General features: G+C 44.1%; 2 protein-coding genes across 2 annotated transcripts; both read left to right on the top strand.

Annotated features, from left to right (window-relative positions):
• The first annotated feature begins 901 nt into the window (after positions 1 to 901).
• On the top strand, positions 902 to 5,984 carry LOC124665812 (xylanase inhibitor protein 1-like). Its single transcript, XM_047203186.1, has 2 exons — positions 902 to 1,136; positions 5,059 to 5,984. The coding sequence occupies exons 1-2, from the start codon at positions 902 to 904 to the stop codon at positions 5,982 to 5,984; spliced, it is 1,161 nt and encodes a 386-aa protein (XP_047059142.1).
• A 15,628-nt stretch (positions 5,985 to 21,612) lies between these two features.
• LOC124702646 lies at positions 21,613 to 27,020 on the top strand. Its single transcript, XM_047234809.1, has 3 exons — positions 21,613 to 21,713; positions 22,391 to 23,245; positions 24,891 to 27,020. The coding sequence occupies exons 2-3, from the start codon at positions 22,391 to 22,393 to the stop codon at positions 26,700 to 26,702; spliced, it is 2,667 nt and encodes an 888-aa protein (XP_047090765.1). The 5' UTR covers positions 21,613 to 21,713; the 3' UTR covers positions 26,703 to 27,020.
• Positions 27,021 to 27,612: the final 592 nt, after the last annotated feature.

The raw sequence follows: 27,612 nt of genomic DNA, 5'->3' as shown, positions 1-27,612 counted from the left end.
CACTGGCCAAAAACTCGTCCGAGCTAGCAGATCCCGTATACCCACCACGTAAAACAGAATCCTACGGAATATTCTGTTTTCAGCGGCGGCGCGCGGGTGGCTATGACGGCGACGCGGGGAAAACGGTTGGGAATTCTGAAATGTCCGCGCGCCCTAGTGAAATGGGATGAGGGGTTGGCCCTGTATTCAGCCTCCCACCCCGTACAAGTAAGGGGCGAAGAGCCGCCCCGTAGCCAAAACTGTAAAAAATTGATGCGGGGGCCTGTTTTACGGGGTCTGCTAGACGGCCGGGTAGCGCCCAACCCCTTATTTCAGCGGTTATTATACGGGTTTGCCCCTTCTAAGGGGTCTGTTAGACATGCTCTAACAGGTCGTATACTCCCTCCATTCATCATTTTTAGTTAAAATTAAACTTTATAAAGTTTGATTGAATATTTAGAAAAAAAATAGCAGCATTCGTAATATAAATTTATTGTACTAGAATCATCATTAAGTTTTTCTCGTATTATATGCATTTTGTATAATGAATGTCGAAATTTATATATATTCTAGTCAAACTTTACAAATTTTAATTTTAACTAAACCTAGAACACGAGATAAATAAAAAATGGAGTGAGTACACCCAACAGATTAGGCCTTGGCGGCCACACGTAAACGATTTGCCTTTACTTATGGACAATGGTGGGGCGTGAGCGTCAAAAGTAGACAGGGCCAAATTAACCAGCCAAAGAAATAGCATGGGTCAATTTTTTTTTTGCGAGGGAAAAGGAGAATATATTAAAAACCCGTTCTTACAGAAAGGTCCAGCGAAACTGAAAAATTACATCCAGCTACACTAGATCCCGATGACGATGTCAAGCTTGATGCCGCCGGTGGCGCGCCGCCGCCGCCGTACCTCTCAATGGCTTGGTCCAGGTATAGGCCCTCCGCGGCCGGGAAGTCGCCGGTCGCCAGCTCCTGGGAGCTTACACCGCAGCTCTTCATCTTCATCGCGAGTCTCCACATCTTCTCCTTCTCCTTATTGAACAAGTCCCGGCTCCGCCGCCACACCGTCACTGAGGAGGGCTTGAGGAGCTCGTCAGATCCGAAGACCCTGGAGCTCCGGAAAGGCGGGATCTCCACCGCAGAGCACCGGAGTGCGCCGCCGCCGAAGAGGATGAGATCCGCCGGACATCGCCTTGTCGACCGCACGCCCACCTTCACCGCGCCGCCGACTGGCCTACGAAAAGGACCTACGCTATTCACAAGCCACAGATCGATGATCCCCCGTCCTCCCGCCGCCGGAGCGGCCGCCGGAGGGCGAGGAATCGCCGATCTGACGGCGAGGACGGTGGAGCTTCTCGAGGGTTTCAGAAAAACTCCTCTCTCTACTGTAGCGGGGGAGAGGGGTCGACCAAGCTCAACACTTGCACTTCAAGCATAGCATGGGTCAATATAACAACATTTAACACATATCTTAATATTTGATGGGCCTGAGATACTATTAGAAGAGAAATTGTGATGGGAAGACTGAGCCAGAACCTGGGATGGTCTCCAAGACGCGCCGCCCCTGCTAATGGATCGGAACTACTCTACGTACGACAATTTGTTGTCCGATCCATGTACGACTCAGCATCCGGTGGTTAACTTCACCGGGATGCCACACAGGGACGGAATGATTTGGGTGCAGTACATGAATCGTATGAAATCTATCGTATGTATAGCAGTGCTCTTATTCAATAGTACTTATATCAAGAAACAGAGGGTGTATATTTAGTTTAGAGCTACAATTTCTATGTCTTTGGCTTACATTTAAGTTTCCTTATTTCGACATATTGTTCTTGTAGAATGAGAAGCCAATAAAATATTTGCATGTTCAAACTCATAAAAGGGATAATGAATGGGGAGAAGAGGATGAAACTAATAAAATGAAGAAAACATAGGATATTGGCAAGGCGAAATTTTATCTATGGGAGTAATGGACTATTTTAATAAGTTCATCCTACCACTTAGTGCATTGCCTTTGTCACCCACAAGTGTTAGAAAGAAATTTGATATGATTAGAGGCAGATTTCTGTGGAGCGGGAATGAAAAAAAAATTTATCTTGTGAGCAGGAGGAAGGTGTTTTCAAAAAAACGAAGGGGGCTAGGAATTTTATATTGGATTACATGAACACTGCGCTATTATGAAAATGACTCTGGAAGCTTTTAAATGAAAAAAAAGGCTTTGCAAGAGTACTTAATTACTTACGCTTTAGGTCAAATAGTCCCAAAGGAAGAGGATTACCATCAACAAAGGAACTTGATGTAGATTCCAGGTAGGAAATGGGGGCGGAACTAGGTTTGAGGAAGGTTCTTGGCTTCTAAACAAAAGTTTATCTACTTTCTTTCATAGACCTTTTACAATTTCTTTAGAACACAAAATCACACTAAAACAAAGTGTATGAGATTGGGATGCTGTTGTTAAGCATGATATTACCTGTCCAATTACTTTTTCCGTTTTCGCTCTTTATTTTTAATTTTCTTGGTATTTTCTACGGCTTTTCATTTTTTTTCATCCTTAAAGTAGAAGTACATTAAACTCCATGTATGCTCTTCCTACAATGTTGTATGTTCTATAAAAAAAAGTACACTCTATATATATCCAGTAATATTGTACATTATATTGGAAAAAAATAAAGTCTATACATTACTCCAACACCGAAGTGGACTGTGCCAAAATAGATTACAGAGTATTGTTATGATTTATTTCACAACATTAAAGAAGCGTGGTGCACTAGAATATGAAAAAATAGTTGTCAAAACAAGTAACTAGAATATAGTTTAAAATATCTTGTAACAAAAAAGATTGCACAATTTTTGGTTTGGAAAAGTTTAAGAGAAACTAGCCATGTTTTGAAGTTTAGTAATTATGTTTTAGATGAATTATATGTTTGAAGCTAGCTCTTTCTACCAATAAAGATAGTGTGAGAAGGTGTTAGGAAACAAATAAAACTCCCATTCCCACCTCGGCTTCGCCTATGTTGACATCTGCCTCGTACAATAGTGTGTATCCTGCAACTCTTTCTGGCACCTAGGCCTCGCCTACATTGACTTCTGCCTCGTACAATACTCCGACTCTTTTTGGCATCGGCGTGGCTTGACCCGGTTGTGATGAGGCTAGGGTATATATAGGTTCGATGTTGAGTAGTACATGGTATAGATCTAAATCTTACACCCTAAACCATAGATCTAGAACCTAGACCTATATCTAGACCCTAATCCTTAGATCTAGAACCCTTGATTATGTAAAAAATAAAAATAAAGTACACTCTATCTATTGATAAGGTACATTTCGTTGAAAAGAATTAATGTATGTAGTACTCCAAGCGTGGAGTGGACCGTGTCAAAGATATATTATATAGTGTTAAGATTTATTGCATAACATTAAAAGATGTGCAGTAACACTAGAATACTCATAAATGACACTAGTGTAAATCAACAAAAAAATGTCTTTGGCTCCTGAGTTCGAGTGATCCCTTCTGTAGAGGTTTCAAACAAAATGGACAAAAATCTGGACTTTTTTTGAAACCTTTACTGTAGAGGAATCCCCTATGGTGTAATATTATATTAAAAAAAGAAGAACAAATGTACATGACTGCACCTTGCAAGAGGGCACCTAAAAGCTTGAGAATGTCCTACGCGCATGGAAAATTTCAAGGTTTTCATAATTTGGGAAAGCTTGAGAATATCCACACTTTTCTCATTTTTTCGAAGCAACCGGTAGGAGCTCTGCCTTTCCATTAAGAAGAGGGAAAATTACCAATTAATAGGGAAACTGGCCAAAAACCGACAACACAACGAACACACGATGGTCCCGAGACCGTGCACAAGATGAGCCGACGACTTTTCCGCCTAAGCGGGAAAGACGACACCCCTAGAACCGCTCCCGGAGCCGCCCCTCCAACATCGGAGCATCTGCAATCCACACACGCCGGTCCCAAAACCGCGGCCCCACGAGGCCGACGATACTACCACCCAAGCGACCAAAGGCATCACCTCGAATGTAGAAGGATTCCGGGAGCTGCCGCTGCAGCTTCCACACCGGTCTCGAGACCGCGTGCTTTTGTAATTTTTGTGTAGCTCAGAATAAAAAGTATTTGGAATTGATTTTTTGCATGTTTTTGTGGTATATCACTTGGCCACCCCGGATTTTAATTTCAAATTGTCTTGAATCTCGTAAATACTATTTTCTAATTTCTTAAATTATATGGTCACTCGAGCCAGAAATCTTCACTCGTAAAATAGACAGTACAAGAAGTTGCCAAAACAACTAATTGGAATATAATTTGAAAGAGCTACCGAAACTTCGGAAATTGGGATGACATGCTCCGCCTACTTAAATAGGTCTGCAAAGACCTAGCTACTATGAATTTTCTCATACATGAAAACCTGAATTCAACAAACTTATTAGTCTTATCGCATTTAGTGCGTTCCCTTTTTTGACAAACACCACGAACAACACAACCCGTTATCGACAGTAACATCGTCGCCCACTGAAAGGATATTAAACTGCTTTAACAAGACAGAAAGAGTGTAGGAGCATTGCATGGGATTCTAACGTGCATCTCTAAGCAAAGTATGTACATAAATAATTGTGGTATGTGGGGGAAAAGGAAGGTAAAGCACATATATGCATGCCTGGACCTACCCCACGTTGCCTTGTTGGCTTGTTTGCGTCGTCAACATTAATCGTGCTATCTGCAGTTGTGATTCGTTTCTGCTCTTCTAACCAACCCTGCTTGAATCTTGATGTACGTTGAGTTCCGTAGTTCCGCTTATTTGCATAGCCCATGTTATCCACCTCCTCCTACCAGCTGGATGAATCTCAGTGGTCTATCCACATATGGAAGAAGTTCCTCATGAACGCCGGCAATCTAGCTTTGCTCGCTTCTTGACACGGCATAGTACCAGAAGGAACTAAAAGTTACGTCGCTGCATTTCTACATCGATCTCGATCCTTTCTCACTGGAGTATAATCCATCTATATATATGGCACACTCCAGGTAGTAGTTCATTATTCAGACCAATAAAAGCTAGCAAGAAAAAAAAGAAGGAAACTATCAATGGCGAGGCTGAGCTCCGTCCTCCTAGTCCTGGCCGCCCTTCTCTCCGTCCTCGTCTGCCGGGCCGGTGCAGCGGAGAAGACCGGGCAGATCACCGTGTTCTGGGGCCGGCACGCGGACGAGGGCACTCTGGGAGACGCCTGCAACTTCGACGGCATCTACACCACGGTCGTCATGGCCTTCCTGAACGTGTACGGCCACGGCAAGTACCAGCTGGACCTCTCGGGCCACCCGGTCGCCGGCGTGGGCGACGACATCAAGCACTGCCAGTCCCTGGGCATCCCGGTCTTCCTCTCCGTCGGCGGCTTCGGAGGCGACTACGGGCTCCCGACGAACCAGTCCGCGGTCGACCTCGCAGACCACCTCTGGTACTCGTACCTGGGTGGCACCCGCGCGGGCGTGCCCCGGCCCTTCGGCGACGCGCGGTTGGACGGCATCGACTTCTTCTTCGAGCGCGGCGGCGCCGGGGAGCACTACGAGGTGCTGGCCAGGGAGCTTGCCAAGCGCAAGAGCACCCGTGGCGGTGACGGCGGGCCGCCGCTGCGGCTGACGGCGACGCCGCGGTGCGCGTTCCCGGACGGGCGCGCACTCGTGGGGCGGGCGCTCGCGACTGGGGTGTTCGAGCGCATCCACGTGAGGTTCTACGACTACCCGAACTGCACGGCGTGGATCGAGGACGCGTGGAACCAGTGGACGGCGGCGTACCCGGGCAGCAAGGTCTTCCTGGGCCTGACGGCGTCGTACACGGACGCGTGCTACCTGGAGCGCAAGGCGGTGTTCGACATCGTGATGCCGATCGTGCAGAAGCCGGACAACTACGGCGGCGTCATGCTCTGGGACCGCTACAACGACGAGCAGAACGGTAACCATTACAGCAGCTACGTCAAGAACTGGGTTTGAGCGATCTCAATCCGGCCGCATCTCTCCTCTGCTTTCGCATGTCAGTGAGCCATCACTGTTGCGTGCTCTTGCAAGAATATAGTTTCTGGTGTTTGCTTTGATTATCTTCTTGCCTCTATGCATGCCACCGATTATCTTCAGAGTACTGCTTAATTCTGCCCCGGAAATCTGGAATGTATGCCACCGATTATCTTCAGATCAGAGTACTGCTTAATTATGTTCTGAAATCCACCGATTATCTTCAGATTACTGCATAATTATGTTCTGGAAATCTGGAATGTATGCCACCGATTGTCTTCAGAGTACTGCTTAATTATGTTCTGTAAATCTGAAATGTATGCCACCGTTGCGTGTGATCAACTTTTCAAAATATGCAGCACTAAACAACAATCCCGGAGAGAATGTATATCGCCCGCTAGGACCGCTTACGGAAACTTCGGTGGATCTTGGTTTCTGCTTGCCGGAAACTTCTTCGCGGTGGCCAGTGTTCGTTAGCACATCGCACATGCTCGTGTATATGCGGTGCGGAAGCGGCACAACACACCCTCCGTCACTGATGCAGACTTAAGTCGCCTCGTCGAGGAGGCTCCACGGGGAGCAAGATCTCAAGAAATTTCAGTAATTTTGGTGGTGCTAGAATGAAATTATACCGACTTATAGGACTATATTCGTAAATTTTCAAATAAGAAACAAATCTGTGTCAATCTTTTTAAATTTTTAACAACAAAAACCCAAAGTAATTTCTGTATAATTGGGAATTTTTATGTTCGTTAGGTCCTATTTTTATTCTGAAAATAAATTCCCCTCACATTGTATATCTTTTTCTTGCATTTATTGTGATGTTTATTTTCTATAATTAATTTTCCAAAGTTTGATATCATATAAATTTTCTTACCCACGAGCTTCCCTCATTGTTTTCTATAAAAGAAACCGTCAACAATTTACAAAGATTCAAAGAAAGAAAAGAAAACATGTCTACAGCAGACAAACTGTAGTGAAGCATAAAGAGCTAGAACTGCTACTTATCACATCGCCACTCCAGGTGCAGAAGGAAAAAAACAAAAGAAACATAGTCTTCTATCCGTCCATCAACATGTTAACCTCACAAAACTTGGTATATTATAGTAGGTTGATCATAAGGAAGGGAAACGTCTTCTGAAGCAATCACCGTTTCTAGTTTCTGAATTATTTGTTGCAGGAGCGTTCACGTGCACTCGGGGTGCGACCAACCCTTTTGGTTCAGTATGGGGCGGCAAGGCAATAAAGAAGATCTCACAGAACACGGTAAGTACACGAGTGATTTTTACCCAGGTTGAGGCTGCTCTTGTGAGCAAAAGGCCTTACATCCTGCTTGTCTGAATTGATCGATAGTTTTGCTAGATTATAATAGCAAACTCGAATTCCCGAGATAGGCAGGCTGAGGTTCTCTCTGGGTAGATTTATCTAAGGAGCGAAGACTCTCTTCTCTTAGTCTCCAATCTCCATAGTTTGCAAAAATTCTCCTTTCACTCAACCCACTTCTTCCTTTTATTTCGTGAATGGGTAGTTTGAGCGACTAGCGGCGGGTGGATATGCGGTTCTCAGTTTTTAGTCCTTTTCAATTTCAGGCTATGGAAGAAAGTAAAGTGAGAGAATTGAACAAAGAGATGATCCTATATGATGCAACAAGACACAACCAACAACAAAACAACAGGAAAACAGTGCAAGGTAAAAGAAGCGATACAGGTGGACCAAATCGAGACGAGACGGGTGAGATGTTTCCCGTAGTTCCTTCGTAAGAGAAGTACGTCTACGTTGGGAGGTGTGGTGCCACGAAGGCCACCAACCGCCACAATGGCGTCACCTTCTTCCCCGGTGAGCACACTACAAAGGTGTACTCACTTCTCCACTAAGCAAGGTTGTTCTAGGTGGCTAACCTTCACACAAGGTTGGGGCAAGACTGCACATACAACTTAGAGGCTCCTAACATCATCTAGAGCTAGTACAACACCAAGCTAGCCTCTAGATCCACTCTCAGCAAGAACCTCCACAAAAAAGCAAGAACCTCCACAAAAGGAGATCTAGTGTTCCAAGACCAAGAGAGTGTTCCAACGCCCTTGTGGCTATGTATGGCCGGATCATTCAGGGGCGGATAATCCAGGCCTAGCAAAGTAAATGGGTAGCCCCTATCTCTCTCCCCCTCTACTAGAGATGGCAACATCCTGGTGGGGACCGAACATTGTGCCGGACATTTTGATATCCTCTGGCCCGAATGATCCATGCCGCAATTCGGGAGCAGGCATCTTCTAGAAAACTTCTTGGGCGCCCTGATAGGGGGGGGGGTCCAGGCCTTGCGTAACATCCCCCTTAGTGGGAGCAGTCTTCTTCTCTGTCAGGCCTAGAGTTGCATCGACACCGATCAGACACACAATGGCTTGGTTCAGATAATGAGTAGCAAGTTCCAAATTGTAACACCTTTTTTAATTTGAGGACTAAATGTAAAATGGGAGCCTGTCTTGTGATATAAGGGACAGGTGGGGAGGTTGGGAGGATCAGCAAATAAACAAAATGTATCTTTTCCTGTTCAATTTCATATCTTGTCGATCTTTCGGCGGTTCTGGGTGTCGCTCGCCCCCTCCTCCTCCGGCTATCCTTCTACCGATCTCGTCGGAGCCAACTCAAGGCCTGACAAGGTGGTATCAGAGCGGTGATCCTCCGACTGCTCAGTCGCCCCAGCGGTGTATCCCTCCATCCCGTCCCCTCCTTCGCTCTAGCGAAGAGAAACCAGTCGACAACCACACCACCAAAAACACGTCGCCTTCCACGACGCCGACGTCGCGCCATGTCTCACCGATCCAGATCGGCATCGCGCGCCACCCGCGACGGCGCGGTGCTGCGCTCCGCTTCCTCCACCGACACAGAACTAGCGGCCCTGCGAGCACATCAACGAGCGGAATGCGACTCACGCCTGGTCGTATGTCGTCTACGCCAACACCAAGTCGAGACGACATCAACTCTGGGGGTGATGCAGGACCGGATCGAGGCAATGAATCTGGTGCAGATGCAGATGACATCCATGATGCAGAAGATGCAAGGAAGCATGGATCGTCTTGTTCCCGAGGAAGGTATAACCATACCCACTACTTCTCCAAACCCCAGCACTGGGCACACCCTCTACACCCCTCCGACACGCGCAAACACCATCCTTTCACCCATCCCGGAAGGTTCTACACTAAATCCCACACCACCCACCACAAATTCCTCACCTTTTCCACCAAGACTAGGCCAGTTCGCACCGGAGCAGCTCCCTATCCCACCTAGCACCACAGGTGTTCGACAGAATGTCGCCATGGTCACTTATGCCGCTCCACAACCTGATGTGAACGTGCCATCGTCTTCCCACCATCAATACACGTGCACACCACTCCCATGACCCAGCCACAATACTACCTAACCCACTCACCTCGCCCACAGCCGCAGGAACAACCACATCTGGCAGTACCACATGAACAACAATATCCAAGGGCTTATCAACCCCAACACCACAATTCTTCACACGACATCATGGTCACCAACATCCAACAACAACCGAAATAGCCAACACCTACAAACCGCACCAACTCCACAGAAGCTCCCTATCCTAGACAATCCAACGAACAACATGTTCCGCTCACCTACTCCAACAGCACCACCTTCCAAACGGAGCCACAACTGCGAACACCACACGCGGAATTGCCAAGCTTTCATAGTGACAATGTTCGAACTTGGATATTGGAAGTGGAAGATGATGGCGTGTATTTCACACGTTCGTTGGGCAACCCCAAGAGGAAGGTATGATGCGCACAACAGCAAGTTTTCCCTCAGAAAGAAACCAAGGTTTATCGAACCAGGAGGAGCCAAGAAGCACGTTGAAGGTTGATGGCGGCGGGATGTAGTGCGGCGCAACACCGGGGATTCCGGCGCCAACGTGGAACCTGCACAACACAACCAAAGTACTTTGCCCCAACGAAACAGTGAGGTTGTCAATCTCACCGGCTTGTTGTAACAAAGGATTAACCGTATTGTGTGGAAGATGATTGTTTGCGAGAGAAAATAGTAAAAACAAGTATTGCAGCAGATTTGTATTTCGGTATTAAAGAATGGACCGGGGTCCACGGTTCACTAGAGGTGTCTCTCCCATAAGATAAAAGCATGTTGGGTGAACAAATTACGGTCGGGCAATTGACAAATAGAGAGGGCATAACAATGCACATACATGACATGATAAGTATAGTGAGATTTAATTGGGCATTACGACAAAGTACATAGACCGCCATCCAAGCTGCATCTATGCCTAAAAAGTCCACCTTCGGGTTATCATCCGAACCCCCTCCGGTATTAAGTTGCAAAGCAACGAGACAATTGCATTAAGTATGGTGCGTAATGTAATCAACAACTACATCCTCGGACATAGCGCCAATGTTTTATCCCTAGTGGCAACGAGCACAACACAACCTTAGAACTTTTACATCACTTGTCCCGGTGTCAATGCGAGGCATGAACCCACTATCGAGCATAAATACTCCCTCTTGGAGTTAAAAGTAAAAACTTGGCCAGAGCCTCTACTAGAAACGGAGAGCATGCAAGATCATAAACAACACATATGTAATAACTTGATAATTAACATGACATGGTATTCTCTATCCATCGGATCCCGACAAACACAACATATAGAATTACAGATAGATGATCTTGATCATGTTAGGCAGCTCACAAGATCCAACAATGAAGCACAATGAGGAGAAGACAACCATCTAGCTACTGCTATGGACCCATAGTCCGGGGGTGAACTACTCACTCATCACTCCGGAGGCGACCATGGCGGTGTAGAGTCCTCACGGAGATGAATCCCCTCTCCGGCGAGGGTGCGGAGGAGATCTCCGGAATCCCACGAGATGGGATCGGCGGCGGCGGCGTCTCGATAGGTTTTCCGTATCGTGGTTTTTCGCCTCAGGGGTTTCGCGACGGAGGCTTTAAGTAGGCGGAAGGGCAGAGTCGGGGGCCGGACGAGGGGGCCACACCATAGGGCGGCGCGGGCCCCCCCTGGGCCGCGCCGCCTTGTGGTGTCGCCACCTCGTGGCCCCACTTCGTATGTTCTTCGGTCTTATGGAAGCTCCATGGAAAAATAGGCCCCTGGGTCTTTGTTTCGTCCAATTCCGAGAATATTCCGTTACTAGGATTTACGAAACCAAAAACAGCAGAAAACAGGGACTGGCACTTCGGCATCTTGTTAATAGGTTAGTTCCAGAAAATGCACGAATATGACAGAAAGTGTGCATAAAACATGTAGGTATCATCAATAATATGGCATGGAACATAAGAAATTATCGATACGTCGGAGACGTATCAAGCATCCCCAAGCTTAGTTCATGCTCGTCCCGAGCGAGTAAAACGATAACAAAGATAATTTACGAAGTGATATGCCATCATAACCTTGATCATACTATTTGTAAACATATGTAGTGGATGCAGCGATCAAAACAATGGTAATGACATGAGTAAACAAGTGAATCATAAAGCAAAGACTTTTCATGAATAGTACTTCAAGACAAGTATTAATAAGTCTTGCATAAGAGTTAACTCATAAAGCAATAAATCAAAGTAAAGGTATTGAAGCAACACAAAGGAAGATTAAGTTTCAGCGGTTGCTTTCAACTTGTAACATGTTTATCTCATGGATAATAGTCAACATAGAGTAATATAACAAGTGCAATATGCAAGTATGTAGGAATCAATGCACAGTTCACACAAGTGTTTGCTTCTTGAGGTGGAGAGAGATAGGTGAACTGACTCAACATAAAAGTAAAGAGAATGGTCCTTCAAAGAGGAAAGCATCGATTGCTATATTTGTGCTAGAGCTTTTATTTTGAAAACATGAAACAATTTTGTCAACGGTAGTAATAAAGCATATGAGTTATGAAAGTTATATCTTACAAGTTGCAAGCCTCATGCATAGTATACTAATAGTGCCCGCACCTTGTCCTAATTAACTTGGACTACCGGATCTTTGCAATGCACATGTTTTGACCAAGTGTCACAATGGGGTACCTCCATGCCGCTTTGTACAAAGGTCTAAGGAGAAAGCTCGCATTTTGGATTTCTCGCTTTTGATTATTCTCAACTTAGACATCCATACTGGGACAACATGGACAACGAGATAATGGACTCCTCTTTAATGCATAAGCATGTGGCAACAATTATTATTCTCATATGAGATTGAGGATATATGTCCAAAACTGAAACTTCCACCATGAATCATGGCTTTAGTTAGCGGCCCAATGCTCTTCTCTAACAATATGCATGCTCCAACCATAAAGGTGGTAGATCTCTCTTACTTCGGACAAGACGGACATGCATAGCAACTCACATGATATTCAACAAAGGGTAGTTGATGGCGTCCCCGAAGCATGGTTATCGCACAACAAGCAACTTAATAAGAGATAAAGTGCATAAGTACATATTCAATACCACAATAGTTTTTAAGCTATTTGTCCCATGAGCTATATATTGCAAAGGTGAATGATGGAATTTTAAAGGTAGCACTCAAGCAATTTACTTTGGAATGGCGGAGAAATACCATGTAGTAGGTAGGTATGGTGGACACAAATGGCATAGTGGTTGGCTCAAGTATTTTGGATGCATGAGAAGTATTCCCTCTCGATACAAGGTTTAGGCTAGCAAGGTTATTTGAAACAAACACAAGGATGAACGGTGCAGCAAAACTCACATAAAAGACATATTGTAAACATTATAAGACTCTACACCGTCTTCCTTGTTGTTCAAAACTCAATACTAGATATTATCTAGACTCTAGAGAAACCAAATATGCAAACCAAATTAGCAAGCTCTAAGTGTTTCTTCATTAATGGGTGCAAAGTATATGATGCAAGAGCTTAAACATGAGCACAACAATTGCCAAGTATCAAATTATCCAAGACATTATAGCAATTTACTACATGTATCATTTTTCAATTCCAACCATATAACAAATTAACGAAGAAGAAACTTCGCCATGAATACTATGAGTAGAGCCTAAGGACATATTTGTCCATACGCTACAGCGGAGCGTGTCTCTCTCCCATAAAGTGAATGCTAGGATCCATTTTATTCAAACAAAACAAAAACAAACCGACGCTCCAAGCAAAGTACATAAGATGTGACGGAATAAAAATATAGTTTCGGGGGAGGAACACGATAATGTTGTCGATGAAGAAGGGGATGCCTTGGGCATCCCCAAGCTTAGACGCTTGAGTCTTCTTATAATATGCAGGGGTGAACCACCGGGGCATCCCCAAGCTTAGAGCTTTCACTCTCCTTGATCATATTGCATCATACTCCTCTCTTGATCCTTGAAAACTTCCTCCACACCAAACTCGAAACAACTCATTAGAGGGTTAGTGCATAATAAAAATTCACATGTTCAGAGGTGACACAATCATTCTTAACACTTCTGGACATTGCATAAAGCTACTTGGACATTAGTGGATCAAAGAAATTCATCCAACATAGCAAAAGAGGCAATGCGAAATAAAAGACATAATCTGTCAAAACAGAACAGTCCGTAAAGATGGATTTTATTAGGCCACCAGACTTGCTCAAACGAAAATGCTCAAATTGAATGAAAGTTGCGTACATATCTGAGGATCATGCTCGTAAATTGGCGTAATTTTCTGAGCTACCTACAGGGAGATAGACCCAGATTCGTGACAGCAAAGAAATGCTGGAACTGCGCGAGTAATCCAAATCTAGTACTTACTTTTCTATCAAAGACTTTACTTGGCACAACAAAACTCAAAACTAAGATAAGGAGAGGTTGCTACAGTAGTAAACAACTTCCAAGACACAAATATAAAACAAAAATACTGGAGTAAAAACATGGGTTGTCTCCCATAAGCGCTTTTCTTTAACGCCTTTCGGCTAGGCGCAGAAAGTGTAACTCAAGTATTATCGAAGGGTGGTGCGTCAACCTTACCTTGGGCTTTACCCTTACCTTTCTTATTGTTTTTCTTTCCCTTTGGTTTAGGAAATATATGATTTCCCCCTGGTATAGAGGTGAATTTCAGGGTGCCTTCTCCCACATCAATGACTGCTCCCAATAGTTTCAACAGGGATCTCCCGAGTATGATTTTTCCTGTTTCAATAACAAGATAATCAATGGATATTGTTCTTCCAAGAATGATTGTATGCACACCTGCGGCTATTCCCTTAGGAATTATAATAGAGTTATCAATGAGAGTTATTTCTTCTCCTCCTTCATCGACTCCCCAAAGTTTCAAAGATTTATAAATGCTTTCAGGCATAAGGCAAAATTCATACATAATATCACAGTAGGCATGAAGAGTTCGATCACCGATAGCAATTTTAACAGTAGGATCCCACAATGAAAGTTCAGAGTTCACTAAAACTTGATCAAGACGGTTACGAATGTATCCATAATTTTCATTTAAGCGAGATGCACTTGTCTCTAGAGTATTTAATCTATTATGAATGCTGATAAGGGCTGAATCAAAATTATTAGCTGAATCATGTGATGCAACCAACTTCTTTATGGCATTAAAAGCTTGATCCCCATTGCAATGGAGGAAATCTCCTCCCACTAAAGTATCCAAAGCATATCTATAGCGAACCATAAGACCAAAATAAAAATTACTAAGGAGCAAACTTAGAGTCATTTGAGGTTCGAGTTTCACGATAAGAAGTAAAAATTCTAGACCAAGCATCCTTAAAACTCTCCTCATCCCCTTGTTTAAAAGTGAAGACTAATTCTTCAGGCGAAGAAGTAACAGGTTCAGAGCTAGACATGGTAACAAAAGTAACTAAATATTTTTTAATATAGAGTGCAAGACAATAAAGCAAACTAAATAAAGTAAATGCAAGTAAACTAATTTTTTTGTGTTTTTGATATAGCAAACAAGACAGTAAATAAAGTAAAGCTAGCAACTAATTTTTTTGTGTTTTGATATAATGCAGCAAACAAAGTAGTAAATAAAATAAAGCAAGACAAAAACAAAGTAAAGAGATTGAGAAGTGGAGACTCCCCTTGCAGCGTGTCTTGATCTCCCCGACAACGGCGCCGAGAAAAGATCTTTGGCGTGTAGTTGACGTGGGAGTTAGAAATATTTGTGGTGCAGCTTTTCTTCGTTCCCCGGCAACGGCGCCGGAAAAGAGCTTGATGGCGTGTATTTCACACGTTCGTTGGGCAACCCCAAGAGGAAGGTATGATGCGCACAGCAGCAAGTTTTCCCTCGAAAGAAATCAAGGTTTATCGAACCAGGAGGAGCCAAGAAGCACGTTGAAGGTTGATGGCGGCGGGATGTAGTGCGGCGCAACACCGGGGATTCCGGCGCCAACGTGGAACCTGCACAACACAACCAAAGTACTTTGCCCCAACGAAACAGTGAGGTTGTCAATCTCACCGGCTTGCTGTAACAAAGGATTAACCGTATTGTGTGGAAGATGATTGTTTGCGAGAGAAAATAGTAAAAACAAGTATTGCGAGCAGATTTGTATTTCGAGTATTAAAGAATGGACCGGGGTCCACAGTTCACTAGAGGTGTCTCTCCCATAAGATAAAAGCATGTTGGGTGAACAAATTACAGTCGGACAATTGACAAATAGAGAGGGCATAACAATGCACATACATGACATGATAAGTATAGTGAGATTTAATTGGGCATTACGACAAAGTACATAGACCGCCATCCAACTGCATCTATGCCTAAAAGTCCACCTTCGGGTTATCATCCGAACCCCCTCCGGTATTAAGTTGCAAAGCAACGAGACAATTGCATTAAGTATGGTGCGTAATGTAATCAACAACTACATCCTCGGACATAGCGCCAATGTTTTATCCCTAGTGGCAACGGCACAACACAACCTTAGAACTTTATGTCACTTGTCCCGGTGTCAATGCGAGGCATGAACCCACTATCGAGCATAAATACTCCCTCTTGGAGTTAAAAGTAAAAACTTGGCCAGAGCCTCTACTAGAAACGGAGAGCATGCAAGATCATAAACAACACATATGTAATAACTTGATAATTAACATGACATGGTATTCTCTATCCATCGGATCCCGACAAACACAACATATAGAATTACGGATAGATGATCTTGATCATGTTAGGCAGCTCACAAGATCCAACAATGAAGCACAATGAGGAGAAGACAACCATCTAGCTAATGCTATGGACCCATAGTCCAGGGGTGAACTACTCACTCATCACTCCGGAGGCGACCATGGCGGTGTAGAGTCCTCCGGGAGATGAATCCCCTCTCCGGCAGGGTGTCGGAGGAGATCTCCAGAATCCCCCGAGATGGGATCGGCGGCGGCGGCGTCTCAGTAAGGTTTTCCGTATCGTGGTTTTTCGCCTCAGGGGTTTCGCGACGGAGGCTTTAAGTAGGCGGAAGGGCAGAGTCGGGGGCCAGACGAGGGGGCCACACCATAGGGCGGCGCGGGCCCCCCCAGGCCGCGCCGCCTTGTGGTGTCGCCACCTCGTGGCCCCACTTCGTATGTTCTTCGGTCTTCTGGAAGCTCCGTGGAAAAATAGGCCCCTGGGTCTTTGTTTCGTCCAATTCCGAGAATATTTCGTTACTAGGATTTCGAAACCAAAAACAGCGAGAAAACGAGGACTGGCACTTCGGCATCTTGTTAATAGGTTAGTTCCAGAAAATGCACGAATATGACATAAAGTGTGCATAAAACATGTAGGTATCATCAATAATATGGCATGGAACATAAGAAATTATCGATACGTCGGAGACGTATCAGAAGACATCTTCAAGCTGGTTGGTATTACAGGAGAGAGCAGGGTGAAGTGGGGAATAGCGCATATCCCTGGCCCGGCAAAAATCTGGCTGAGTAGAGCTCTGGGATTGATTTGCAGCAGGTTACTTGGGGCAGAATTGTGCTAGTCTCTTATTGCCAGGTTTCCAGATACAGTGACAATGGATCCAATGCAACAACTACAGCAGTTAAAGCAGAGAACATCGATTGACAGTTATATTATAGAGTATGAATCATGGATGCAAATCATGAAAATAGGTCGCCAATACCTGCCTGATGATTTCTTCATTGACAGATTTATCAGCGGGTTGAGTGACAACATCAAACATTCAGTCCAATGTCATTGTCCAACTTCTCTGTTAAAGTCCTATTGGTTTGCTAGACAGATAGATAAAACCAACAATGGCCAGACAGTAGCAATAAGAAGAAACCTGCCAGCTGCTCCTAGGAATGCACCAATACGCAATGGTCCAACGAGAGACAATCAGGGGCGCAATGCTAGAGGCCCTCATCAATGCTGGCACTGTCCAGAAATTTATGTGCCTGGACACCACTGTCCTAATATGAATAGAGCAATCAACATGATGATCATGCAAGGCTATCCAGACGAGGAAGCAGAGGAGGTGGAACACCTGTTGATGGAAGCAATTCCTGTAGCAGAGGAACCAACAAATATTGCACAATCGGCAGCAGCGGCAGCACAAGCGGTCGATGATGAGGTGAACATGATGGAAATATCAGCAGCAGCCTATACCAGTGGAGCTGATGAAGCAACAATTTCCTTGCTCATCAATCTTAAGGGAGTCCCATCAATAGCATTGGAAGATACAGGAAGTACAAACACGTTCTTGGATCTCCAATTTGCTATGGATCATGAAATAGAACTGACACCTGCAGCACCTCGAAGAGTGAAAGTGGCAGGAGGAGGAATATTAATTTCAAATGCAATAGCATACAACCACCGGTTCATGGTGCAAGGGACAACCTTTTATGCTGATTTCCGCATACTAACTCAAAGGGTCAGATGCCATACTGGGAGTCAATTGGTTCAAAATACACAACCCAGCAACTTTTGATTTCATTGAAAGAACACTCATAGTTGGATCTGGTGCAAACGCTTATACATTCAACGATCACCTAGTTCCTGTGGACGACTTAATGGTTTCTGAAGCAGAATGTGAGCAATTGCTTTAAGAAGATGCAACCGGCTATATTCTGTACAACATGGAAGATGTCAGATCAACTCTGACTGAACTTGAACAGACAACAACATCCAGTGAATTTCAGGGAATACTGCAGGCTTTTGCTGACGTGTTTCAAGAACTAAACGGATTGCCACCTCACGGATCCCATGACCATGCTATTCCTCTGATTCCTGGATCGAAACCACCTAATTTTCGCCCATACAAGATGTCACACGACCAGAAGAATACCATTGAAACAATTATTGCACAGATGTTGAAAAACAAAGAGATTAATTCAGGCCAGCAATAGTCCTTTCTCATCACCATTAATTTTGGTTCGCAAGAAAGACAAGAGTTGGAGGTTGTGTGTGGACTTCCGTGGACTAAATGAATAAACAATAAAGAATCATTTCCTTATTCCAGTCATTGAAGACTTGTTGGTTGAACTACATGGTGCAACAATATTTTCCAAGTTAGACATGAGATAAGGATATCACCAAATTCGCATGAAACCTGAAGATATTTACAAAACAACATTTTCCACACATCTAGGGCACTATGAGTACAGAGTAATGCCGTTTGGGCTTAGCAATGCACCAACAACATTTTAGAGCTTGATGAATTCTCTATTCTCCAAGCAACTCAGAATTTTTTTCTGGTATTCTTTGATGACATATTGGTTTACAGCCACAATGTGGAACAACACAAATACCATCTGTCAGTGGTGCTAGAAACCCTACAAGTGAATCACTTGAAGGCAAAGCTCCCAAAATGTGTATTTGGCCAAGTATCGGTGGAATACCTAGGCCATATCATTTCAGGAAATGGAGTCTCCAGGGATCCAGCGAAAATGAAGGATATATTGGAGTGGGAAACACCAAAATCTCTCAAGAAATTAAGGGGTTTCTTAGGTCTCACAGGGTACTACAGACGATTCATTAAAGTATATGCAATGGTTTGCCAACCATTATATCAAGCACTCAAGAAAGACAATTTCCATTGGGAAAAAGCACAAGAGGAAGCATTCAACAAATTGAAGCAGATTATGACATCTCATCCCCTGTTACGATTGCCAAATTTCAACATTCCATTTGTATTGGAAACATATGCATGCAATACTGGACTAGAAGTAGTCTTAATGCAAGAAGGCCAGCCTATAGCATTTTACAGTCAATGCTTGGGTCCAAGATCAAATGCTCTGTTAGTTTATGAGAAAGACGCATTGGCCATTTTGCATGCACTCAAGAAATGGCGACATTATTTTTGTCAAACAAAGTGATTATAAAAACAGATCAACAAGCACTAAAATATGTGGCAAACCAGAGACTGCTTGAGGGCATACAACACAAACTTATGCTGAAACTATTGGATTTCACTTATGAGATTGAGTATAACAAAGGCAAGGAAAATAAAGTGGCTGATGCCTTATCCAGGAAATTCCAAGAAGACAACAAAGAAGAGGACAAAGAATAGGTCCTATACTGCAATCAACAAACATTGATCACCATACCAACTTGGCTGTAAGAGGTCCAGAATTCTTATGAGGAGGACGAACATTGCCTGAAACTGTTGCAAGAGCTGGCAATTACTGAGAACAATCACAACAATTTTACCTTGCAAGCAGGAATTTTGCGCTTCAAATGGAAAATTTATATTGGCAGCACTACTAGCCTAAGGGACAAAATATTTGATACATTCCATTCCTCACTGTTTGGTGGACACTCGGGAGTCAAAGTGACTCTAAAAATATTCAACAATCATTTTACTGGCCCAAGCTGTCCCAGTTCATCACTGAGAAAATTGCAACTTGTCCAATCTGCCAAATCTCTAAGTCATAACATGTGTCCTACCACGGATTACTACATCCTCTCCCAATACCAACTCAAAAATGGGCAGATATAAGCATGAATTTTATCCAAGGATTACCCAAATCATGGGGAAAAGAAGTGATTCTGGTGGTCGTGGATCGCTTAACCAAATATGCTCACTTCATTCCTCAGGCACATCCCTATTCCGTGCAGACAGTTGCTGATGTGTTCATGAACACCCTAATCAAGCTCCATGGCCCTCCTGCAAGTATAGTCAATGATCGAGATTCTATACTCACCAGCCACTTGTGGAAGCAACTCTTCTCCAAATTCAAGACACAACTCAATTACAGCGGCTTATCATCCAGAATCGGATGGCCAGACCAAACAAGTGAACCAGTGCTTGGAGCAGTACTTGCGTTGCATGGCGTTTCAACAACCCAAGAAGTGGTGTGACTGGCTAGCAACATCTGAGTGGTGGTACAACTGCTCCTATCATTCATCAATTCAGAAGTCACCCTTCCAGACCTTGTATGAGTATTCTCCTCCTTTGCTCCAGAACATTCCATTTCCTTTGAAGGAGGCCTAGGAAACAATGGCAGTCACATCAGAGAAGGAGAACATGGTGTCTCTCCTATAGCAGAATCTCCTTAAGGCACAAACTAGAATGAAGAAATATGCAGATGCAAGGAGGATTGATAGAACATTTGAAGTAGGAGACTTTGTGTACCTCAAGTCAAAATCCTACAGGGAAACAACTTTAGTACGAACAATCCTCCTAAGTTTACACCCAGGTGGTATGGACCTTTTAAGGTTCTCAAGAGAGTGGGCACTGTTTCATATCAGATACAACTTCCCGACAAATACAAATTGCATGATGTTTTCCATGTTAGCCACCTGAAGAAACATTAGGGACAAAATGATGTGCCCAATCCGACACTTCCGCTGGTTACTGACGATGGGAACCTGAAAGTGGCTCCCCTGGCTGTGTTACGACGCAGAATTGTCCCTCGTTCAGCTGGAGAATATGACGTAGCAGTTCCGCAGTGGTTGATCCATTGGGAGGCGATGACAGCTGACGGAGCGACTTGGGAAGATGCAAGCTTTATCCAGGAAACGTTTCTAGAATTCCAGCCTGAGGTTCTGGCTTCAGAAGGGGGCTCTGTTAGGCCTAGAGTTGCATCGACACCGTTAGACCCACAATGGCTCGGTTCAGATAATGAGTAGCAAGGACCAAATTGTAACACCTTTTTTAATTTGAGGATTAAATGTAAAATGACAGGTGGGGACGTTGGGAGGATCAGCAAATAAACAAAAATTATCTTTTCCTGTTCAATTTCATATCTTGTCGAGCTTCCGACGGTTTTGGGTGTCGCTCGCCCCCGTCCTCCTCCGGCTATCCTTCTGCCGATCTCGTCGGAGCCAACTCAAGGCCTGACATTCTCTTTGCCTTATCTCTTTCTTTCTCCTCATCCAAAGCTGCATACGCAGACAGTGTGTTCAAACCACTTAAAAATGTAATCCGAGTGAGGTGGTTTAAATTCCTAACTGGGCCTCAGCCTCCACTGAACCGACCGGCGCATCGGCATCGTGGGCCGCGCGTCGCCTCGTCCCCGGCCACGCGCGACTTCTCGGTAGCCGATTTGGCGATCCCCTTCTCCTCTCGTCTCTGCAGCAGCGACCACCACCACCACCAGCGCCGGCGCTCGCCTCCACCGCACGTACATCCTCCTCCCCTCCTCCCAGCCAGCACCGGCGCCGGCGTCCTTCGCGCCCGCACGTCCTCTCCCGCGTGCCGGCCCGTACGTTCGTGTCCTCTCGCGGGCACAGGCGCCGGCGACAGATCCCAAGCCGGGGCTCCTTCTCCAGCTCCCCCCCGCCCCGGTCGCCGTCCTCCTCCTCCGTCCGCCCTGCGTCCACCCGCTCTCGTAAGGTCAGAGCTCCGCCTCCTGCTTCTCCATCCCACCATCGTAGCATAGGCTATTACTTTTGGGGGGTGGTGGTTAGCGGTAATTGGTCGGTCAGCATTGTTTCGTCATCTTGTCGTGCTTAGCGAATCCTAGTAGTCCCTGCGCGTTTCGTTGAGCTTCGAAGGTATCCGCTTGATGGTCACCGTTGTTCTTGCTGGGGGGTGGTTGTGTGCATGGCTCGAAACTGCGCCACGAACAAGCCCTGGGAAATGTTAACGTATTTTTTTTTTCCTCGAAGCATCCTCGGTCGTATGTGGAACTTTGGCCATGTGTTACTACATTTCTTCTGAATTTTTTTGCTCACCGTGTAAGTAGTGAACGACAGAATTGTTCGCTACTTTCCTGTTGCACACAGTCTGTCTCAGAAGGTAACGGAGATGATGCATGCTAGGATGATTGCGAGTACTGTAAGAATTCTACGGGTGGTACCTCAGGCCTGAAACTTTTCATGTGTTGGAATTATTTCAATAGCTGGTTTTCTCTCATCAAAGTAGCTAAGTTAACAACAAAACCTAAAGGGTTCATGCTTCCAAAAGATGCCAACTTATTAGTAACTAGTGTTGCTGATATGCATGTTCTTTTTATCAATTTGAATGTGCAATACCTCTCTATAAATTACTTTTTGTTCTGATTCTGGTAGATGGAGGCAGTTGAGCTCGAAGACAGTGGTGAGCACCAACAACCTTTGGAAGCTTCTCTTGCTTCAGATGTTATATATGAGGACGCGCCTGTATGTCCGTGCATTGGAATTGAGCACCAGGCAGAAATCCCGAATCTGTGCACAGAGGATGAGCGCCATCAGCTCATGGCCAGCCCGCTTGAAAGCATGCTACCTGGTTTTGATTTCCCTGTCACGATTGGGTTAGCTGTACCAGTTGTGTGGGGACCAAGTGAAGTCCATAAGGAGGAGGGATTAGGAATACATCATTCTTCAGAAACCGAAGCAAGAGCTAGCTGCCAGGACGAGGATGGCCGAGTAACCTCAGTTTGTCCAACCAGCAATAGTATAAGTGACCATGATTCAACATATCAGGATCCAGATCCTGTAGTGCCTGTTGATCATATAGAATCTGATGGTAATCGTGCACAAGATGGAAATTTGGCTCCATGTTCTACTCGAGAAGACCCCGATTTTGCTAATAATCCAATGATGAAGCAAGTGGAAGTCGATCAATTTACTCCACTGCCTTATTCATCCACTTCCCTTTGGAGTGGTATTGAGGCAGAATGTTTTCTGCTCGGGCTCTACATTTTCGGCAAAAACCTAAGTCTGTTGAGCAGGTTTGTTGGGAATAAAACCATTGGGGATGTGCTTTGCTACTACTATGGAAAGTTCTACAAAAGAGATGCATATAAAAGATGGTCGGACTGCAGAAAAGCACGAACTAGGAGATGCATTCTTGGGGAACGCATTTTTACAAGTTGGCGGCAGCAGGAGATTATCTCTCGTCTGAAATCTGTAGCACTCAAAGAAGCTCATGATTCATTGGCAGAGGTATGTTGCAACTATAGCGTATACAAAGAATTTGATCTTGTTTGCCTTTGGTTGTCTTTTGCTTGTTAATTATTAAATGACTCAGCATGAAATTATCCCCATTATCAGCTGAGGTTCTCTTAGTCTGAATTCACTTCCAATATCATTATTTTTGTATAGTACTAGAATTAGTTGTTTTTCTGCGCAAGATATTTTTTATCTAAGGTTTCCTTTGTAACTTAGCATGAATGGTTCAAAGGAATGGTATTTAATATTACAGTATTTATGACATAACATCTCTAATATGGCGAGCCTGTAGGTGCCTTACCGAAGGCGATTTACACTTGTTTGATTGGAGTACTCGAAATTTTGTATTGTTGTGCTACTTCTATGTGTATCTGTATAATACACAGTATTTTTTATTATGGAAACATGGCCAATACTAGTCTATATTTTATGTTGAACGCTTAGCGTGTAATTGCTTATCGAACTGATTGTTGACCAGCCGTGTCGTTGTGTTCACCGATTTGGTGGTCCAATCGCCACTAAGATTCAACAACAGCACTATATTCAACTTAATATTATGCTATTTGTATTGTCAACACAACCTATTTGTGTATTTCTAAGGAGCTATTTGCAAGCTAATGAAATAGCGTATGGCGTCTTCAGGGACAAACATGATTATTCCCCGTAATTTATCTGCATGATATCGGGGCCCTAAGTTGGACTCACAGTTTTGCACGCCCAATATTCTCTGCTGCCATCCCCACATCACTATCACCCAACTGTCGGTGACTGTGGCCATGGGCAAGCCTTTGCCATTGCTGTGTAGGGTCACTGCTTGTTGCTGCCTCCTTGTATGACCAGTATTTGGATGCTAATAGGAGTGGTCATTCCAGCTACTTCTTGAACACTGGTGTGTGTCAATTGGTTGAGTATTTAGGCTGGTTGCATTTTCTTGCTTCTCTCTGTTAATGTAGACGAGTTCTTGTTGGTGTTATGCACATGGTTATACTTTATGCATGCAAGTCCTGGAGGAAAACAAATCTCTTGAATTCACTGATTCTTTTTTACCCAATTCAACGACTGTGATCTGGGTTTTAAATTATGCTCTCTGGTCTGAGCTTTTTGTACTCAGCTTAGGATGTGATACACTTTCATGTTATATGACACCCTACACATTGTTATGGTTCACTATAGGAATCACTTGTGCTGTTCAAAATAACACTATTGATCTTGATTTTGCTCCATATGATGCTCTCGCGCTTTTGTATATATAAGTAGATCTAACTAATCTGGTGTATGAATATAGCTGTCCAGTTATGAATATGAACCTTTAACCTGATAACCGAAAACATTATAGGTATACTGCATTTGGGTATCATGGTTTTCTAGGTTCTTTGCTAGTTTTTGTGAGAAGCACTTCGATTGTTAAGATATTGGTCCCAGGATAAATATGAGTACGATCTGTGATGATCCAAGGACAGATGTTTTCTTTTTTTACTTAATTGTTTTTCCTAGTTTAATTTCATTGAAGAACCACCATTTTTTTCATGCAATATAATACCCTTGCATATAATCCTTCGATGAATTTTTTTCATGTGTCATCAACATTTGAAATGGATGTCCTTTTCCATATGAACTGTATTTCTTTCGCATGTTGCAGATTTTCAAATCTTTCAATGACGGACAAACATCTTTAGAAGATTTTGTATTTGCTCTGAAATCCACTGTTGGAATAGAAGCTGTTGTGGAGGCTGTTGGAATTGGTAAAGAGAAGCATGATTTGACTGGATTTGTCCTGGACCCATCCAAACCAAATCAAGCTCTTTCTGGTCATCCTGACATGCCTACAGGCAAAGATTGTTCCTCCCTCGCTTCGGAAGATATAATTAAGTTCTTAACAGGTGATTTCAGAAGAAGCAAGACAAGATCAAACGATCTTTTTTGGGAAGCTGTCTGGCCCCGTTTGCTTGCAAGAGGGTGGCATTCGGAGCAGCCAAAAGATGTCAGCACAACTAAGAATAGCCTTGTTTTTCTTGTGCCGGGTATAAAAAGATTCTCAAGAGGTGACCTCACTAGAGGCACTCATTATTTTGATTCTGTCAGTGATGTGCTTAAACAAGTGGCAGCGGATCCTGTCCTTCTAGACATAGAGGTTGGTGGAATGGACTATGGTGTTACGGCTGAGCAAAATGGCGATGCCACAGACTTGAACCTGAACCAAGATGATCCTTTGGATGGTAATCAGGAGCTTCCAAGGTACACAATTATTGATACTACCTTGGTACAGGGAGCAGAGCCCTTAAGAGTCAGGGAACTGAGGAGACTACCTGCTGATGCAAAAATTCGTCCTGGCACTTCACGTCATTCACGCAATATTGTGAATGTCAGTTCATCAGAGGAGCAAGATGTGAATAATCGATTGTTAGTTGACCAGGAATACTGTGGACAAGTTGCAGCTGATGTGAACGACACTGAAATGGTTTGGGCGTACAATGTAGGGAAAGAAACACAAGATGATTCGTTGCAAAACATGATGGCTGCATCCTGCTCAGATTTTCCAGTCAATGGCCATTCTTCTAATGGCAGTGGTAACAAAATTGATTTAACATGCTTATTTGACCCCAAAAGAAAAACTGAAAGGCGCAAGTATTTATCCCCAGTGTCGAAGCGAAGAAGATTATCTAGCTGTAATACTGATCAGACAAGTCGGCGCAGCTTTAATTTTTCCAAGGGAGACGGTTCAGCGAAAGAGAAAATAAAGGCACCATCAACCTCATCGAAACCAACTGTCCGTGATGTTTGTGGTAATTTTCGGATCAAAACAACTGCAGGATGTTCCACAGAGAAGCCACGTGAGCAGATAAGAGATGCATCAAACGCTCTTACCAGTGACAGGTGGAATGAGAAGATGAAAGTAAAGAACTTAAATGAGCACAAGAAGGTGAATGTGAAGAACTTAAATGACAAGTCATTTGAGTGCAAGGTTGACACGGTGCCTGAAGTTTATTCAAAGATCACCATCACAGAGGCAAAATTTGGCAAAGGGGCTCAAGTTAGTAGCTTGGCTGGTCAGGTTAAACAGGAGGCACCACTAGATGGCAAGACAAGCGCAAGAGTGCGTGCCATGCCATCAGACGATCATGGTCACATGAAGTCTGAGGAAGTTCCCTCCATATCGAATGGCAATCAGGTCCGTGATCCAGAGGTAACAGGAGGACCTGCTAACCCACAAGCTGATCTGGCTTCGCAGGCGGATTCTCGTAGGCACGGAACCAGAAATAGGCCTCCCACAGCAAAAGCTCTGGAAGCGGTTGCCCTGGGGTTCCTTGGAGGAAAACGCAAGGGTGAACCCAAAAGCCCTGGAACAAGCAGGCCTCCCCAGAGACCTCGCAAGCCCAGTAAAGACTGGGTTTATGCACCTACAAGTAGTGACACAGACAACCCCAGCATGGAGCCTGATTCTCCAAGGTGAGCAGGTTGCTACACATTTGTTGGTGTGAACAACAGCTCCATATCAACATTTTGGATGATCAATATCAAGTCAGAAATCTAGCTTCAACTAGAATGACGTGCATCGTCTTCCCTTCTATGGCACCTTGCGCTTTGTGATTTGTAATATTTTACAGAACGAAATGGTGAGGCAGGTGAGCTAGTGGGCCAATCGAATGTCGTGCAGGAAGCTCCCTTGGTTTCTATTTAAGTTTATTGGATTTGTATGTCCATCAAGGATTGCAAATTGTAACTTGTACTGAGGAAGAAACGAGTTGATACCATATTGGGCTATTGACCAGATTTCAGTTTCCTTGGACGGTTGGACCCAAGGATTAATTCTTTGCGTGTAATATATATCCCATTCATGCTTTTGGTTGATAGGAGCAACAGGGCATTGGCCATGTTACACCGTGCGGAATTTGGGCAATAAATGTGCATGCCCATCTATACGGTAAATGAAACTATGCACGGAACTACCTAAGGCCATATTGAACCATTTTAGTATAGGTACTTGTATTTTTCAAAAATAGAATAGTACAGTTCAAAAGAACATGTACCAGTACGAATGTATGGGTCCAAGCATATAACTACACATGCTCTGTGCACTGTAGGAACACAAAGAAAATAGATTAAAATGCACCATTGGTCCTTAAACTCGGCAGGTAGAACATCAGCTTGAGTTAAATTGGATCCCTTAACTTACAGAAGAACAGATCATTTTGGTCCAAAGTCACTCACGGAGGCCAAAACTTACCATCGTGGTGCTGACTGTTAGTAGTTATCACTGTCACCGCCTCACTGGTACTAATTGTCGAGGAGTGCTCCTTGTCATTGTCACTCTTTTCTTTCAGAAGATCAAAACCATCATTTACAACGGTTAGCACTTGTCT

The sequence above is a fragment of the Lolium rigidum genome, chromosome 1, assembly GCF_022539505.1.
Source record: "Lolium rigidum isolate FL_2022 chromosome 1, APGP_CSIRO_Lrig_0.1, whole genome shotgun sequence".
Classification (NCBI taxonomy): Eukaryota; Viridiplantae; Streptophyta; class Magnoliopsida; order Poales; family Poaceae; genus Lolium; species Lolium rigidum.
This window is presented reverse-complemented; position numbering and strand designations above follow the sequence as displayed.

Bases quoted from the DNA above. Each gene is read 5' to 3' on its own strand.
- LOC124665812 (XM_047203186.1), top strand. From the start codon at position 902: ATGGCTTGGTCCAGGTATAGGCCCTCCGCGGCCGGGAAGTCGCCGGTC. The intron at 1,137-5,058 runs GTGCGCCGCCGC...AATAAAAGCTAG, and splicing joins CTCCACCGCAGAGCACCGGA to CAAGAAAAAAAAGAAGGAAA.
- LOC124702646 (XM_047234809.1), top strand. From the start codon at position 22,391: ATGGAGGCAGTTGAGCTCGAAGACAGTGGTGAGCACCAACAACCTTTG. The intron at 23,246-24,890 runs GTATGTTGCAAC...CGCATGTTGCAG, and splicing joins CTCATGATTCATTGGCAGAG to ATTTTCAAATCTTTCAATGA.